Source organism: Phycodurus eques, chromosome 6, assembly GCF_024500275.1.
Source record: "Phycodurus eques isolate BA_2022a chromosome 6, UOR_Pequ_1.1, whole genome shotgun sequence".
NCBI classification, from domain to species: Eukaryota; Metazoa; Chordata; class Actinopteri; order Syngnathiformes; family Syngnathidae; genus Phycodurus; species Phycodurus eques.
Window position 1 is genome coordinate 12,946,404 of NC_084530.1, and position 18,875 is coordinate 12,965,278.

Genomic DNA, 18,875 nt, shown 5'->3' on the forward strand with positions numbered 1-18,875 from the left:
AAGAGTCCATAATCTCACGAAGAATTTTGTACAGTCTACCAAGGTGGGCGCCTTGGTGGGTGAGCGCTTGCCTTAACGGTTCCGGGGTTGCTGGGTCCATGATGGCCAGAGTATTCTGTTACGATACAATCGTATCAATGTTGACTGGAACCAGAAGCAGACGGAGGTGGAGGAGGTAGTGGAGAATGGTTTATTATAATCCAGTTCAGGGTAAGTATCTCCAAGGCGTGATGGTGGACCGTCGGGACAAGCAACGTGCAGGAAGCGGGGGCGTGAGCTGGTGGGAGAGCTTGGCGGCGTGGCTGGAGAGGACAGCGAGGCGGGGGGCACGGACGGAGCACTGGAGACAAAGAAGAACACAAGGACGTAAGTGCAATTGCAGGAAGTCGAGTAATTTACAACAAGAGTGCGAGAGTCGGCCTGTGTACCACAATTGAGTGATAATACTCTGGCGGTGGAATCCTAGATCTGGAAGGCTTATATGCAGGCAATGGTGAGTGCTGATTGAAGACAGGTGCGCGGACAAAGTGATCCTGATTGCTGGGGAGAGAGAGGGAGAGAGAGGCAAGGTGCAATGTGCCACCCAAGCTCCAAAGGAGGAACTGCAGGGCACAGATCATGACAAAAAGGACTTTGTAAGATTCCACAGCGAAAATGTGGTCTTGTCCAACACGTGATTGAAAAACAGTTTTGTCTACAGTTACAGTATACGTATACAAGTTGCTTTTTTCATATAAAGATCGCAGTTAATAGTGCTGTGTATCCTTTCCCACTATATATACAGTATACTAAAGCCAGAGCCTCTCACACCAGCACCATTTTTTAGCAATAAATTATGCAGGCTGTAAAAATCTCCAGTCATCCTCAGCAGGCATACGGTGGCTCTCGCTGCAAGATTTTTTTTATGTGAAGTTTGCCCAGTACATTCTATGCGGCAGTTCAGTATTTGAGAAATTAGATTTCATAGTTGTACTTGTGTGTATTTCTCTCAGTCTCTAATATTCTTATCAGATGTTGCTCAATCAGATTAGGTTCTGCTTTCTGAAACTACAGCCTCTCCTGTTGCATTTTCATCATGTCCAGAGAGCCAGTTCACGCCCCTCCCATCCTGCTAGTAGACCAATGAGATACAGATACAAACACACACACACACACACACACACACACACATGCACACACACACACACACATACACACAACCCTCCCTAACAAGTATCGGGAGTGCGAGAAGGCGTTGGTGCTCTGGCCACAAACAGAGCACAGGGGAGTGTAGCAGCGTGCAAATCTGATTGCTCATAGAAAGAAATCAAGCGAGCAATTGCAGCTTTAAATGACAGAAAAAGAAGGACGTGTCAGCATCTCACTGTTCGGTTAGCTTGAGTGAGACTGTTTGTGGCCCTTGCAGGCAGCACAGACACAGACGCACGGGCCATTAATGGAACTGTCAAATAACCCAAGGTCAAGGGGGCATGAGGAGGCTCCCCCAGCCCTGCTGCCTGATCTGTCCCAAGCGAAAAACAGCAGCTTCAGTGCTGCCCAACAACAGGGCTACTCCGCAACCATCTTTCTGCACCGCAAAGACAAACTAGAGAAGGTAAGTCAAGACCTTTTTTCCACTTGGTTTTTTTTTCAAGTGAAACAACAAAATTTCATTAAGTCAATCACTTTTAAATTGTCTCTGGAATTGTACGTACCATGAACCTAGGAAGTTGTAATTGTAACAGTTATTATACAGTAAGTATCCAATTGTATAGTGTTTAAGGCTGTAAAACTAGAGGAAACCCACCAGCCAGTATCAAAGCGCAACATGGAATCAGGTTTACATCCATTGGAAGTGCTCTTAACGCCTGTGGTGCATCAAGTCCAGGACAGTAGAAATACAGTACAACGCAAGACATAGCTGAGCTCTGTTGCCCCAGATGAGTATTGATCACTACTTTCCTCATTGCTACTACACACCCTTTACATACTCACATACACAAACAAAACACAGGACATATGCTACCTACTTAACTGTTTCTTATCTTATCAGGTTCTGGTCAGTGTGTTATTCTTTGTATTGTTTTTCTTGCAAGTTTATTTATGGATTGTTGATTGAACTTGCACATGAATCCTGAGGGAGGTAATCGGTGAGCTAAAATACTTTAACAATAGTCACTGTGATGTATACATTTCAATATTTGCAAAACCCTACACTAATTGTAGAATACTAACATATTTGTTGTTACACCTGGGGGATTAAAGTGAGGTGGTAATATAAAGCTCTTAAAAGGCTTAATGCATTCCATTAAGCATTCTAATTGACGTATTAATCATTCAACATGTGAAAAGGAATATAATGTAGTAACTGATCATTCGTGCCCCATTATCCTGTGTGGCATGGTTGTCACAATATGACACATCGGTCTTTGTAGTAATGATACTTTTTTTGTCGGCCTGCTGAAAACAAGTGCCATTTTTCACAAAAGCTATTAAAATGCAGTGTAATGCATTTAAATGGTTATACCTGTACGCATCGTGTCAAATGCTATGCTTATCCACCCAGTTTGGACATCAAGATTGACGTCTGCTTTCAGAAAGTCTTGCGGACTGAAGCCTGTGAAAGCGGTTTTCACTGAACAAGTACTGTTCTGCTGTGGCCGGACACTCACTGATGGAGTTTACTCAACCAAACAGACTGACAGGATTTTTTTTATTTTACTGCTACATCCATCCAAAACTAAATTATTTGGCTTGTGGCCCAGCGGCATATCAATGTGGCGTCATGCCCAGTCAGCCTTCACTCAGTATATCATTCTGACTTTGATGCTACAGTAATGTTGCAGACCCCCAAAAAAATACCAATACTTCCTGTGATTGCACTGCAACCATCCGCTGAGCCTCTAGTGTGAAGGTGAGACACCAACAGTGAAACGTCCTTCACTGGCATTCACTAAGGTGTTTTTTCATGGGAGGAAATAAACGGTTGTTTTCCAAACTGAGATAAAAGCCAAATAAATAAAAAAACTGAACAAAATTGTCATGCTATTTATTCGTAAAGACTATTATCTTTTGTTGAACATTTTTATACTGAGCAGGTTTATAGCGCTAAGGTTTATGTTCTTAAAAGTTGCAGGTCTGGATAAATAATAAGAACCGAATCTCAGAACAATCCAAATGGATTGATAGCTTTTCGGAAAAGAGCTCTGAAAATGCTTAGTTTGGTAAAGAATCACCATTACTATCAATTTCTCACATTAACATCTGAACATTCTAGTTTTAAAACATAATCATCTTCTTTTTAGGTAATAATGTTAGAAAAAAGCGTAATGTTTTAACAGAGACTGCATATTGTAGCAAAAAGGAATGAGACAAACTAAAACTATTTAGTAAAAATGAATGAGACAAATTAAAATTATTATCATTGTGTCCTCAGTCCCAAAATATATTAAATGCACATTAAAAAAATTATCATTTTTGTCATAAATGCTGTCTCATCAGGTTTTTATAGACATGAAAACTAGGATAAGACTCCATACCAGGAATGCAACTAGATGAGTTATGATCAATCTATCATAATTTACCAGTAGTTGTGATTGGATTCTGGATTATTATCTTTTGGGAGGGGGTGGCAAATTATTCTCAGATTTCTGTCACGAGCGAAGACCTCGTCTCACAATGTATGTTCCAAAAATTTTTTTTGACCATGGTGGGTGCAGCTGTAAGAGCAGTCATCTCTCTCGGGATGTGAGTCAGACATTTCTAGTCTCGCTCTTGCTGTCCTTTCGGTCTGTCACAGAGATGAGAAGAGAACATGCATGGAGCAGCTCAAACACTCACAGTAGATGTGACATTGTTCCACTTCCTTGTGATATCTCATACAGCCTCATACTTAGAGTGGCACTTTACTTTAAGGATACCGTTATTATGGCTTTATAAATTGTTTATACTGTACAGGGTTTGTTATTTAACCTGTTGACACAATATAAACACAATACATACACGTACACAATTCACACACAATACAATGTAAACACGTACAATATAAATAGAACATATATAATTTGCAAAACAACTTATTTATAAAGACATGATACAAAAAATGGAAAAGCAAAGCAAAGCAAATCTATTTATACAGCGCATTTCATAGACAACGTAACTCAATGTGCTTTACATGATTAAAAGCATTTAAAAACTAAGAAAAAAACAGCTTATAAACATTTAAAACAAAGAGAAAAAAAAATAAATGAAAAAAAGTACAATTAAAACAGCGTACGGTGCAAGAAATATTTAAAAGTGGAAAAGCTCTAAAAAGCATGAGAAGTTTTTTACCTGGACTTAAAAACATTCACACCTGGAGCTGACATCACTTCTGTTGGCAACTTATTCCATTTGTGTGCAGCATAATAGCTAAATGCTGCTTCACCATGTTTGCTTTGAACTCTGTGCTCCACTATTTGACCGGAGTCTGTCGATCTCAGAGCCCTACTGAGTTTATATTCCATTAGCATTTCTTTCACGTATTCAGGACCTAAATCATTTCGTGATTTATAGACCTGTAGCAGAACTTTAAAATATTTTCTAAAGCTGACTGGGAGCCAGTGTAAAGACTTTAGAATTTGAGTAATATGCTCTGACCTCTTTGTTCTGGTCAGAACCCGAGCTGCAGCATTCTGAATGAGCTGCAGCTTTTTAATGCTCTTTTTAGGGAGTCCAGTCAGAAGACCATTACAATAGTCAAGTCTACTTGAGATAAAAGCATGGATGCGCTTCTCCTGGTCTGCTTGGCACATGCAAGCCTTGTCTCTGGATTTGTTCTTCAGATGGTAGAAGGCAGTTTTAGTAATTGATTTGATATGACTGTTGAAAGTCAGGTCGGAATCTATCACAACACCACGGTTTCAAGTCTCATTAAGACAAACACATTTTTTTTATTAAAGTCCCCCAAAACAGAGCAAAAAAAAAAAGTACATTTGACACATCACATAAAAGAGTCTTGTTAACAAGCCGGACAATGCATGAATGAATAATAAAATAAAAATTGTAGTAGGTGAAATCAGGCTTCAAAATGGAAGAAGAATTTCGACAATCTTTCAGTTTGCAGACGCTTTGGGCGTGTTGCTAAATGCTCTCAAAATCCTGCCTCCCAGTCAATCAAATACATAAGTGTCTTCTTTCATGGCTGTAAGCGCGGAGAGAATTTCCAGCGACAGAGATTGCAGCCTCTGAGTGACGCTAAGCCGCACCTCCAGGACAGTTTTCCCTCCTTTAACATTCAGCGCACAGCCGCATGAGGCGCATTGATGATTTTTTTTCCCTCCTCCTCCTCACCCTGCGATGTGCAGCCATGGAACTGTGATGTTTCTCGAATCGCTGTCAGGCTGGCAATGATCACAGGGGCAGCGGCTTTCGTCCTGCCGTTGCCTCGCAACTCAATGCCAGACGGCTAGCACTGTAGCCCAACTAACACAACACTTCAGGGAAGATGTATTTTGTAGTTGTGGGCATAGTGTCATGTGTTTTGATTAGGATTTAGTCATGTTTTTTCTAGTTTTCCGATCACATGTTCATGTATTGTGTGTTCGTTTAATTATTGTGTCCACGTCAGCCCTCTACCTTGTGTCAAGCTATCAGCTCTCTCCAGCCACTCGTGTCTTGTCCAGGTGTTTGTCGTTGTTGCATCCGTTTGCTTGTATTTATTTTCCTGGTTCCTTTGAGTCCTTGTTGGTTCATTGTCATATGTCATTTGCTGGTGCAGTAAGTCATGTCTCGCTTCCTGTTTTGTTGAGTTTTAAGTGCTTCTTTGTTATTTGTTTGTATTTAGATTTTTCCAGGTGCCTTGGTTGCCTGTTTTCTGTATATCATTTTCTTGTTATTCCTGCACTCCTGCTCGGCCTCCCTGCTTCCCTGCTCTTGGGTCCACCAACTATGTTCCTCCAAACAGCACAAACCTGAACCAACCAACCAGGTTTCTGCAGGTTGGCGAAAGAAGGTGGTGGACCCAAGTGCAGGGAGGCCAGGCAGGAGTGCAGGAATTCCAACAAAACAAAAAAAATTACAGAAAAGAGGCAACCAAAGCACATGGAAAACTCTAAACACTCACTTAAAGTCCCCAAAAAATAATAAAGTAACACTTGGTGTAAGTTCAACAAAACAGAAAGCAAGGCATGACTTACTTCAACAGCAAATGACATCAGACAAATAACTTTAAAGGACTGGAAAAAAATAGGAAAGTAGATACAAGCAAACTGATGAGACATTGAGGAACACCTGGACAAGACACGAGTGGCTGGAGGGAGTTGATAGGTTGACACAAGGTAGAGGGCTGAACAGGTGGACACAATAACCAAACGAGCCCACAATACATGAACATGTGAACGGAAAACTCGAAAAAAACATGACACAGTCTAAATCTAATCAAAAGCAAAGCTCCTGACATCTACAGTAGTTTGATGGTCAATTGCATCCTATACTGGAGGTTTGGCACTGTTCACTTTTCTACTGTCCAAATGAGCTCCAACATTCCGAACTTATTAGTAGCCTATACAAACTATAACATCTTTATCCAAACTCTGAGCCAACCGCAACTCTATTACAAAAACACACACATTTTGAATGGACCCTCAGAGCCCGAATGAAGGGTTTATATTACTTTCAAACCTCGCGGCAAGACCTGAAGCGCTTCCCGAATAGGTCACATGGTACAGGTGGGCACAGAGGCTTGGGATGTCATCATTTCTGACTCCTCCCCTAAATGGCGCAAGCCTTTGCGGAAACACCACAGACTCGCCAGATCTCGTAACGTCACTAGTTTTTTGTCCCACCCACAAAATCAGGAACATTTTGGTGAAAAACCTTTAAGCCATATCTCAACAATTCAGTACTATGTTGTTCTCAGTCCTTTCACAGGTTGTCAGCGCTTCAAAAATATTTAATTTATTTAGAAACAAAACAAAGATTTGGGGGGACTGTAAGTATCTTGGGACATAAACCGCTACAACGCATTTAATGGAGCTGCATTGCTTTCTCAAAGTTTTAACACTTGAGCTAAGCCTGCCTCAGAAAGGGAGAGAAATCTGGCTACTTGTATGCTCATTTGGTGTGCTTACTGTGGGAAGGGTCTCATTACAAAAAGTCGATCAGTCAGCATACAGCACAGAGCACAGGAGAAAGAGAGTCGAGGGAGCTTGTGTGGATTTGATTTGAGGGGGCAAGTTATTTATTTGAATGGGCTTTTCCCCCTCTTGCCCCTGCGTAAAGCCGGCCCTGGTTTCTAGAGCCTTCCTTACAGGTGTATGACAATTTAGGTCGACTCATGGTGTAGCTACAAGATTAAAAAGGGAGCCATGGGGGCCGGGAGGGAGCGAGGGAGAGGGGCTGCTGGGATTCTAAACAGCAGCTTTGCATTGCTGGTTTGAACAAGAGGGTTTGTTCTGTCTCCATCTCTCCCACAGCCTCTGTTGTGTCAGCATGGAGCTGCACGACTTGCTCATTCTATACTGCTCACACACACAGGCACGCGCGCGCACGCACACACGCACACTTCAAGCTTCAAATAAGATCAGGACAGGAGGTGCACACACAGACACCCACACAAACACATGCCTCAGGACGTTTGTGAAACGTATGCATGATGAAGTGCCAAAGTTTTAGTACGGAACAGAGCTGACTGAGAGACCAAAACGGACTAATAAGGATTATGCAAATGACTGATGTCACAGAAGTTTGAAGGAGTGCAGCTCTCATGGCAGGACCGACGACAAAGGAACCCCGAAAGGTGACGTTCCCGACCCCCGCCTTCCTGTATGCATGTATTGAATTTGCAAAATCCCGACTCCATCACATTATTGTTGTGGAGCTCATTGTGCTCAAATGTCACTGTGAATGTCTGGACTGTGTTTTAAATATAATGTAACTTTGTGTCATACAATCAGCAACTCACATTTATTTCCATAATTGATTTCTTTTTGGTGAGTTTTAAATGATTCAGCACAAAAATAACCTTTACAATATTCCAGGGTTCAATGGAACTTTTCTTCAATAGAATTTCTTAGCAGTAATGTGCATACCTGCATGTCAAGCACGGTCTTTTCCTCTGGTCAGACTAATGAAAATCTCAGGGTCTCAGTGGGCATTAAAGGAGAGAACAAGTACACACAATGTGCTGAAGCAGCCTTATTAACTGAGACAGAGCAGAGAGGGAAGCGAGGACAATCAAATATTGTCCAGACACTACAAGAAAGAGTGATGAATACAAACATTCTTAGATCTATCTCATCTTTAAAAGTACAAATAATTGTGGTAATTGAGCAAATACAGCAAAAAAAAGGAAGAATATACTCTCATCGGCCACATTAAGGAAATCCACTTAATCTGAGATGTTTTTAAATTATATTATTCCATTATTTATATTGCTGAAATTCTTAACGATAACAATGATCAGTTTTTATTAATACTTTCAGAGCTGTATTAATGTACAATCATCCAAAATTGTTCATTATTTAGCTTTTTATTTAGTTGTGACATGGAACTGTACAGCAGCGGACAGAAATCTGTCAACTTTTTTCTTGTTTCGAAATGTTTTTGATTTGTCTTTTATTTTTTGTCTTCAATTTTAAATGCTTTTAATTATGTAAACACAAGGAGTTACCTTGTTTATGAAATGTGCTGTAAATTGGCTTTGCTTTGCTACTATTTTCCTCTGTCATGTTAAAAAAAAAGTTATCTGACTATGATGCAGTACACTTTAATCACGTTTTGATCATACGCAATAACCCAATGTTGTGGACAGTGTAAAATATGGCATCTGGAGCTCACAAAACCAACAAAGTCAAAGAAGACAGAAAAAGCTATGATGAAAGTTTGCAGTGGTAAGCAAAACCAAAGCACATCATTGCACTTTTAAAAAATCAAGGCCTCAGACTGAGACAGGGTCAGGACAACAGGGCTGTGATGCACCACTCTCAATCCCCCGCACCTTTATTACAGCCACAATATACACTCATGTACACAAATATTACCTTTAATATTCCAAGACATTGGCCTTGAGCGTGATACAGAGGTCATAAAATCCATTTCAAGAGGGAAATGCTTGAACAGCAAAGCAGGCAGTGTAAAGAAAAGTCTAATATTCAGAGCCATACATTATCCCTACATTTGTGAGTGTTTCATTGTCATGGTCAAATGTATGTGATTTTCTTGTCCTGTTACCATGTTTTCAAAGCAGCAGTATTGCTTGTCCAATACAACATACACACTGTTGTTTATTGAGCACAAAACCTACCTTCTCAGTGTATTGATTGTGGAAATGAATATTTATGCGGTCATTCATTTCCTTTCCCAAGGCTTTAAAATTAATTGCCTTGTTGTTGTCTTTTCACAATGTTTCTCCCTTGCAGATTATTATGTGTTGTCTACTGTAAACTGTGTTTGTGTGTCTCTGACTTGTCAGACTCAGCAGAAATGCATTGCCATCTTTGCACTGCTATGCTGCTTTGCCGTGCTATTGGTGCTCATCTTCTCTTCTGTGGATGTTTGGGAGGACAGTGAGGATGGAATCACAGAGGAGAATTGTCGCACTGACTGTCGGTGAGATAATCAGGGAACATTGAAAGCATAACAAGATAACATAAAAAGAAGACAAGAAGAATGTTAATTTGTTGATGCTACCATTAAGCCTTGGTTATTTGCATATTGCAGCATTGTCCTTATGGAGACAATCCCTGAGGATCTTAAGGAACACTTGAATGGCAGACCCCACTTGCCACTCTTTGCTGGCTTCCACACCCTCCTGGACCGAGCTAAGCACTCAGTCCAGGTAGTGTCACCAGTCTGGAACTTGAGGCCCTTGGAAAAAACTATGACAAGCACAGGAAGACAGGTACAAAGTCATGAATACACCATTGACTTCCAGTAGAGCATATGTCAATTTGTATTTCCCAAGTGGTCCATGAGAGAAAACTTTAATTATTTTAAGGATTATGTGTCCCCTCTTAACGAGTTGAGTCCTGTTGAGATGAAACAATGCATAAACACTGAATGCCGCTTCGTCAGGGTCAACGTTTATTCCAGAGATTGCTCAGCTTGAAATCCCGTGGGGTCAAACTAAAGATTGCCAGCAGCCTGACTAACTCTGCAGAACAGAAGATTTTGGCAACACACAGTAAGTAATTGGCAAACTGGCATTCAGTTCTATTTTTAACTTTCACCCTCTCCTGTCTGTCTCTTACCGTCCAGACGCAGAGGTTCATTTGGTCAACATGACAGCTTTCACCAGAGGAGGACTCCATTCCTCATTCTGGATCGTAGATCGGACACACTTTTATGTTGGCAGTGCTGACATGGACTGGAGATCATTCTCCACGGTAACATCAACATTATGCATGTGCTGTGCAAAAATTAAGGGTTGACACTCGAATTAGACGCAATCTTAGTGTCTCTGAACTAAAGACTGAGCAACGGCAATAAAGGGACAGAGCGGTTTTTGTGTCAATATGTGGTTATTTCAGGAGATACCTTTTGATAGAGATCAAACTGCTGCATTTCATGTTTGAAGAATATGATGGGGGAAAAAATCCTGCTTCTTATAACCGAAACAGATATATATAATCTACATGTGATAAAGACTTTGGATAAATGTTAGACAAGTCATGCAAAGAAGAGGGAGGGAAATTAAGCCTAAAGTCGAAACTAATGAATTTACCAACTGTGGTAATTAAAGGAATGCACATTTGGTGTGTTCCCTTCGCTGTAGGTCACACACTCAAACAGTAAGAACGTCCACTCCAAAATTAATGACCCTGTAAGAGTATATTTAGAGCAGTTAATGTGTTCTTCATTCATTTCATATCTTCAAATTAATACACTATTAAGTTTTGTTGTCATCCTGTCTCTCAGGACAAACGAGTCTTGAGTCTCAACTTTTCTGCTGTATCACTGGTGAATTTCTCTTCCTTCCTGACACCCAACAGAGAAAGGAGCTGGGCCTGATGGTGTATAACTGCAGTTGTCTGGCTCTGGACCTCCACAGAGTCTTTTCTTTTTACTGGCAGCTCCATGAGAGGGACTACATCCCCTCAATCTGGTCCAAGAGAGTTACAGCGCTCTATGGGAGACACCAGGCCCTGGAGCTGGAACTCAACAATACCCCTGCAGTTGCATATGTGTCTGTAAGGATCTTTCTCTATTAGTATTTGTTTTTTATACCCAGCACATGGATCATGATAAATGGCACACCTTTTAAAATTGCAACTTACTTTTCCAATATTTAACAATATTTATGTGGCAAATACACGTACAGTACGTTTTGCACACTTAAGTAAATGGGTGTTGTCTTGGTGCCTGGTGTGAGTGTGTTACTATATCCTATCCCCTTTTTCATTTGCTACGTCTCCCTGTAGGAGCATGGCCTTGTGGGAAATGTTGTTTTCATATCAGTAGTAAACATCTGCACTGTCCAGGATAATTTTAGTGAGAAGTTGAAGAAACGTTAATGCACAATAAGGCGTCATGGTGACCGAGTGATTAGCACAGCTGCCTCGCAGGGTCTGAGGTCAGCGGTTCGAATCCGGTCTCCAGCCTTCCCATGTGGAGCTTGCATGTTCTCCCCCTGCTTGCGTGGGTTTTCTTCGGGTACTCCGGTTTCCTACGTTAATTAAAGATGAGTAGTTGTCATTAAATGCCAATGTTTGTGTGAATGGTTGCTTGTCTGTATGTCCAGGGTGTACCCCGCATTCCGCCCAAAGACAGCTGGTATCATCTCCACTTGCCACCCGAGTGGGGATAACCCATTCGTCCATCCATTTTCCTCCGCTTATCCAACGTCAGGTCGCGGGGGCAGCAGCTTAAGCAGGGAAGCCCAGATTTCCCTCTCCCTAGCCACTTCATCCAGCTCTTCCGGAGGGATCCCGAGGCGTTCCCAGGCCAGCCAAGAGAAGTAGTCTCTTCAGCATGTCCTGGGTCGTCCCCGGGATTTCCTCCCAGTGGGACGTGCCCGGAACACCTCACCAGGGAGGCGTCCAGGAGGCATCCTAATCAGATCTTCTCCCTGACTCGGAGAGGGCACTCCACCCTTTTCTGACTGAGGACTATGGCCTCAGATTTGAAGGTGTTATTTTTCATCCCAGCCGCTTCACACTAAGTTGCGAACCGTTCCAACGAGAGTTGGAGATCATGGGTTGATGAAGCCATCAGAACCACATCATCTGCTAAAAGCAGAGATACTGAGGTCATCAAACCTGACCCCCTCAACACACCGGCTGTGCCTAGAAATTCTGTCCATAAAGGTAATGAACAGAATCGGTAACAAAGGGGAGCCTTGGTGGAGTCCAACTCTCACTGGAAACGAATCCGACTTCCTGCCAGCACTGCTGACCAAATTCTGACACCGGTTGTACAGGGATCGAACAGTCCGAATCAGGGAGTCCAGTACCCCATACTCACGGAGCACCCCCCACAGGACACCCTGAGGGACACGGTCGAACGCCTTCTCCAAGTCCACAAAGCACATGTGGACTGGTTCGGTGAACTCCCGTGCACGCTCGAGGACCCTCCTGAGGTTGTAGAGCTGGTCCACTGTTCCACGGGTAGGACGAAAACCACTCTCCACCGCTTGAATCTGACATTCGACTTCCCGACGGACCTTCCCCTCCAGCAACCCTGAATAAACCTTACCAGGGATGCTGAGGAGTGTGATTCTCCTAAAGTTGGAACACACCCTTCGGTCCCCCTTCTTAAAAAGGGGGATCACCACCCCAGTCTGCCAGTCCAGAGGCACTCTCCCCAATGTCCACGCGATGTTGCAGAGGCGTGTCAAGCAGGACAGTTCCACAGAGTCCACAGACTCTGCATGCTTATGGGAAGGCATTTCGATGGAATTGAGGAAGTCTTCGAAGTATTCGGCACATTGACTTACAATGTCCCAAGTTGAGGTCAGCAGCACCCCATCCCCCTTATACATAGTGTCGACGGTGCACTGCTTCCCCCTCCTGAGATGTCGGACGGTGGACCAGAATTTCCTCAAAGTCCAGAAGTCATTCTCCATGGCCTCACCGAACTACTCCCATGCCGGAGGTTTTGTCTCAGAAACCACCAAAGTTGTGTTCCGCTTGGCCAGCTGGTACCCATCAGCTGCCTCCAGAGTGCCACATGCCAAAAAGGCCTGATATGACTCCTTCATGCAAATAATTCCACCCTAACAATAGATTATGCCAAGATATAGCCTTTCTATTGCAAAATAGAGAACAGCAGCAATTTGGGGCTCTGCCATGCATGTTGTTAGCAAAATATTAGCAAAATGTTTGCAAAAAATTGTTGGGGCTTAAAAATATATTCTGTTAATTATAACCTCATATAGTTTGTGTTAATGTGAGGATAAGAAAGTAGACCTTGTTGTTCTTTCTTTCTGATATTGTATTATCACTTTTCTGTGAGACAAAGAAAGATGTCTGTGGTTGTGTGGGGTCAGTGGCATAAGGCAGATGATGACTGCCTTTTCATATATGCATTTATGACCCTGCTTATAGGCAGACACTTCTTGGAAAGGCAGCCATCAGGTTTTATTTTGACTGTTTTCTTGCATGTGTCTTTTATTTTTATTAAATTGTAGCTGTCATTATTGTCAAAGTGATTGTCCTGTCTTTTGCCTACTAAAGGGTTATACCATTTTCTCTTGATCTTTGTAGATGTGGTTGCAGCAGAAGTTTCCAATTTGTGTTCCAATTCATGTTACCACAAGCTTTTACGCATGCTCACCAAGTTCAGTGACACTATACATTTTTGTCCTAATTGCACAAACTTTTTTACAATTTTAAGGAAACAGACACTGAGTCCACCTTTGTGTAGATCCTCATCCTCTCTGTCACTCTCATTCATTCATTCATCTTCCGTTTCGCTAATCCTTACTAGGGTTGCGGGCGTGCTGGAGCCTATCCCAGCTATCTTTGGGCGAGAGGCGGGGTACACCCTGAACTGGTCGCCAGCCAATCGCAGGTCACATAGAAATAAACAACCATTCGCACTCACATTCACACCGAAGGGCAATTTAGAGTCTTCAATTAACCTACCCTGGATGTTTTTGGGATGTGGGAGGAAACCGGAGTACCTGGAGAAAACCCACGCGGGCACGGGGAGAACATGCAAACTCCACACAGGCGGGGCCGGTCCTCAGAACTGTGAGACGGATGTGCTAACCAGTCACCCACCATGCCGCCTCTGTCACTCTGAATATGTTTAATGCAGTTCATTGATCCAGTCTAAATATTGTCAAAAACAGACTATGCATGGACTGTGAAAATGTTAATTTGTATTGAAGCGATTATTGGCTAAACAGCTTAAATTTAACTAGTATCCACCCAACCATTCTGCATATGAAATGAACTGCATCGCCTCATACTGTATTATTTTCTAATATTCGCCTCCTAATGGAGATAAACTAGAGAAACCCAAATATTAGAAAAAGCTTTCAGTATGATGCAGTGTAGTTCTACACCCATAATTCTAAACATGTAGTAAGCTTTGTAAAGGCAGAATGTGACTTGTGTATGTACTACGTTTGGTCCCTTAATGAACTAATATCCGGACTATGGTCTAGACAGAGGCTTATGAAAGATTATTTTCCAACTCGCAGCAGACACAGTCAGGAGGTGATCAATCATGCCCTTGTCTGCTACAACCTGCTCTTGTGACCTCCCGTACTCTCATAATCCATCCATCCATCCATCCATCCATCCATCCATCCACCATCCATTTTCTACCGCTTATCCAAGGTTGGGTCGCGGGGGCAGTAGCTTTAGTAGGGACGCCCAGACTTCGCTCTCCCCAGCCACTTCCTCCAGCTCTTCCGGTGGGATCCCGAGGCGTTCCCAGGCCAGCCGAGAGACGTAGTCCCGGTGGGACGTGCCCGGAACACCTCACCAGGGAGGCTTCCTGGAGGCATCCGAATCAGATGCCCCAGCCACCTCATCTGGCTCCTCTCGATGTGGAGGAGCAGCTGCTGTGCTCTGAGATCCTCCCGGATGACCGAGCTTCTCACCCTATCTCTAAAGGAGAGCCCGGACACCCTGCGGGGCAAAATCATTTGGTCCGCTTGTATCCGGGATCTCGTTCTTTCGGTCACGACCCACAGCTCATGACCATAGGTGAGGGTAGGAACGAAGATCGACCGGTAAATTGATAGCTTCGCCTTTCGGCTTAGCTCCTTCTTTACCACAACGGACCGATACAAAGTCCGCATCACTGCAGACGCTGTCTGTTGAGCTCCCGTTCCATTCTTCCCTCACGCGTGAACAAGACCCCAAGATACTTGAACCCCTGCACTTGGGGCAGGATAAAATAGCATACTTTGTTTTGTGTTTTAATTTCTGTTGTATAAGAAGTTACCTTCACCATTTTAGTTCATTGCAGTGTTTCACTTGTGATCTGTGTATAACAATATGTGTAAAGTCACCTTACTGATGTATCTTCTCTGCAGTCCTCCCCTGGTCTCTTCTGTGCTAAAGAGCGCACTAAAGATGTAGAGGCCATCTATCACGTCATGCAGAGTGCAAAGACATTCGTCTTCATTTCTGTGATGGACTACCTCCCTCTGGTGAGCAGGCGCCTCAGAGGAACCTTGGTCACAAGGTACTGAACTTTCCTATGAAAACATATGCTTCATGTGACATTCTGTTTCATCCCTGTGCCTGAATATATGAATACACAGTGACTCAATTTGAGGTTGCGGCTTGTGTATAAGATGCAATGGAGTTGAAAACTTGCTTTGTCCAAGGCAGTGAGGGAATCATCTAATTAAAATGGCTTCATCATTAGGTACTGGTCGCCGCTTGATGAGATGATCAGAGAGGCCGTGGTCCTGAGAGGGATCAAAGTTCGCCTGCTCATAAGCTTCTGGAAGAGCACTCACCCGCTCACCTTTAACTTCGTAACCTCCCTCAAGTCGCTGTGCATGCAACTGTACAACTGCTCTTTTGAGGTGGTATGTGGAACAACTCTCTCACTATGTCTGAACATTGATAGGATGTTGCTGATTAATATTCAATAATGTAGAATTGAGGACCTTTTTATAATGCATCATTTTTGTAAAGTCAATTATTTTTCAGAGGTTTTTCAATCACAAGGAGCAAAAGGATGACATTCAACATGGACTCAATCACAACAAGTACATGCTGACTGAGAGTGCTTTATACATTGGTAGGCAATGCATTTTGCAATTATTAAATCTACAATATATTATTTTATAATTATAGTACTTAAAATAGGGATATTCCTTGACTAATTTCATGCTCAATTTCCTATCCCTGCTTACTTTTGGACAGTGATAGGAAACAGTTAACCTGAAAATATAAAAAGAATCTTTTATCTCATTTAAGAACCAAGATGTATGGTAGTTTTGAATACAACGCATCAGTGCCACTCAACAGCCGAATAACTCATTTGCTGAAAGTAGATGCTGCTATATTACTTTAAGTTGGAGACTTGTACATAGACACAACTGAAAATGATTATCATCATCTCATTCTCTGTTTTACCTCCTTAGGGAGCCACAACTGGGTGGGTAATGAATTTTCCGATAATGGCGGAGTTGGGCTGGTGGTCCAGATGAAAAGTGGTGGCGGGAAGGTCATGGAACAACTGAAAGCTGCTTTTGAAAGAGACTGGACTTCACCTTATTCTAAAAGCCTGATGGGAAACAAAGATCGATATGACAAATACAGACACCTGCACTAAGTGGAGATGAAAGAGGACAGCGAGTGGAATGACCCTTTATCTTTATAAATACAGACTACCTTTCTGTAAATAATATTTAATGTGGACATGCTAGACTATGCACTACTAGGAACAGTTTATAGAGTACTTTATTTTCCATTGTCCAAATTAATTTATCTACATCTTGATGTAACAATATACTGTAGCTCACTGCATCTTTAAGTCATTGTTAGTTGGTAATTATCTCCTTCTTTTTGACAGTAGAATGCTGCACGAAGTGCAGTGTGTTTAAACCACTAAGCAACGCATATTCAACCTCGATCCTACTAACTGTAGGAATATACAGTGTGTGCGCATGTATGCGTGCGTGTGCGTGTGTATGTATATATATGTGTATATATATATATATATATATATATACACAACACAGCACGGTGACTAACTGGTTAGCACTTCCGGTTGGTTGGTTAATTGACAACACTAAATTGCCCATAGGTGTGAACGTGAGTGCAAATGGTTGTTTTTTTTTATATGTGCCCTGCGATTGGCTGGCGACCAGTTCAGGGTGTCCCCTGCCTCTCGCCCGAAGATAGCTGGGACTGTCTCCAGCACGCCTGCGACCTGCATGAGGAGAAGCAGCAATGGATGGATATATATATATATATATATATATATATATATATATATATATATATATATATATATAATAAAATCAACTAATTAGGACAGCATGTGTAACTACTGTCAATTCTGATCCATAATACACTGTAACTGTTTCGAGAAATCTTGTGGAATAAAAAAGCCACTGCAGCATGTTAAGAAAATTAGTCTCCTCCATGAAGAGTAGGACTGGCCATGATGGCGAGAAGTTTGCACATTTGTCACTGACCCAAACAACTCCATCTACGGTCCCATAATGTCACAACATTGTTAATGGGTTAAAAAAAAATCCCAAATCATCGAACTCTGTGCACTCTCTCCTTGTATAAGGGTTATCAAAATGACTTGGACTGTCAGCATTTTGTGGGGAGTAAGTAAATGGTCTGAGTAAATTTTAGAAATATTTTTGAGCCTTCCACATCCATTCATTTTAACTTTATTTCTTTATTAGGGTCGTGTTTGAGCTGGAGTGTGAACAGCTGACTTTGGGCGAGAGGCGGGTTACACTGATCGCCAGTCAACTGCAGGGCACCCATTCACAGCTCAAGGCAATTTAGAGTCTTGACTTAACCGTGCATGCATATTTTGGGCATTTGGGAGGCAGCCGGCGTACCCAGAGAAAACCCACACAAGCACAGAGACAACATGCAAGCGCCACACAGGAAGAGAGGGGTGAGACACGAATCCAGAACTTTGATACGGTGAAGCATATGGTTTAACCACTCACACACTGCGCTGCCCAGTGCCCTCAATTCCATGTCAGTGTTGCACATTGAAAATACAGTAATATTTTCTGGGAACCCTGCAGTCATGGACCCAATCACTTCCCCACCTTACGGTACCCTTGACTGTATAGCTCGTGTAGGGTTGTCCAAAGTCTAGTCGTCGGCCATTTGAGTAGATTTTAAAATAGGCCCACATTTATATTTTAATAATAAAATTACACAAAGCCTGCATCAGACATTAACGAGAAAAATCACTTTGTTTGTCGTTTCTTATTTTTAGAAAAAGCCACAAAATTTATCACATGCTTTTTATTATTATTATTTCTTGAAAACTGTAAGTAAACATGAATGTTAAAAGATAACGCACTCCACTATCACTCTCTAAAAATGTTTCAGTGTTGAATTTTAAGACATACAGCAGAGTGTAGGATTCATTTTCCCTCTAGGAAATTATAAGTAAATAATTGAAACATTTAAAATGAATGTCGTGCAATGTTTTTCATGAAACAAAAGTCGATTATTCACTTATAATAACTTAGCGCTTTTGTCACCAATAACACCAAACTGCGATTTAAACTGTTTGTTTTGTTTTTTGTTTTTTTCCGTTTTGTTTTTGGCTTTAATATGTTTAACTGCTTAATATATGTTTCGCTGGTTTTAGCATGTTTTGTAAACACACGGTGAAGTGAACCCCCTCTTCCCTCCATTTTCATGGATGGAAAAAGTTGGGACATGCCTGATCTACTCGATATATTTACATGATACAACACTTGTTTTGGAATGCATTACAGTACAGTACAGAAAATC

General features: G+C 42.0%; 1 protein-coding gene across 1 annotated transcript; it reads left to right on the plus strand.

The window, feature by feature from the left end:
* The first annotated feature begins 1,257 nt into the window (after positions 1-1,257).
* Positions 1,258-17,019, plus strand: pld5 (phospholipase D family member 5). The gene is made up of 10 exons (XM_061679989.1): positions 1,258-1,594; positions 9,431-9,567; positions 9,679-9,859; positions 10,033-10,141; positions 10,216-10,343; positions 10,950-11,147; positions 15,449-15,600; positions 15,787-15,952; positions 16,077-16,167; positions 16,514-17,019. The coding sequence occupies exons 1-10, from the start codon at positions 1,436-1,438 to the stop codon at positions 16,702-16,704; spliced, it is 1,512 nt and encodes a 503-aa protein (XP_061535973.1). The 5' UTR covers positions 1,258-1,435; the 3' UTR covers positions 16,705-17,019.
* Positions 17,020-18,875: the final 1,856 nt, after the last annotated feature.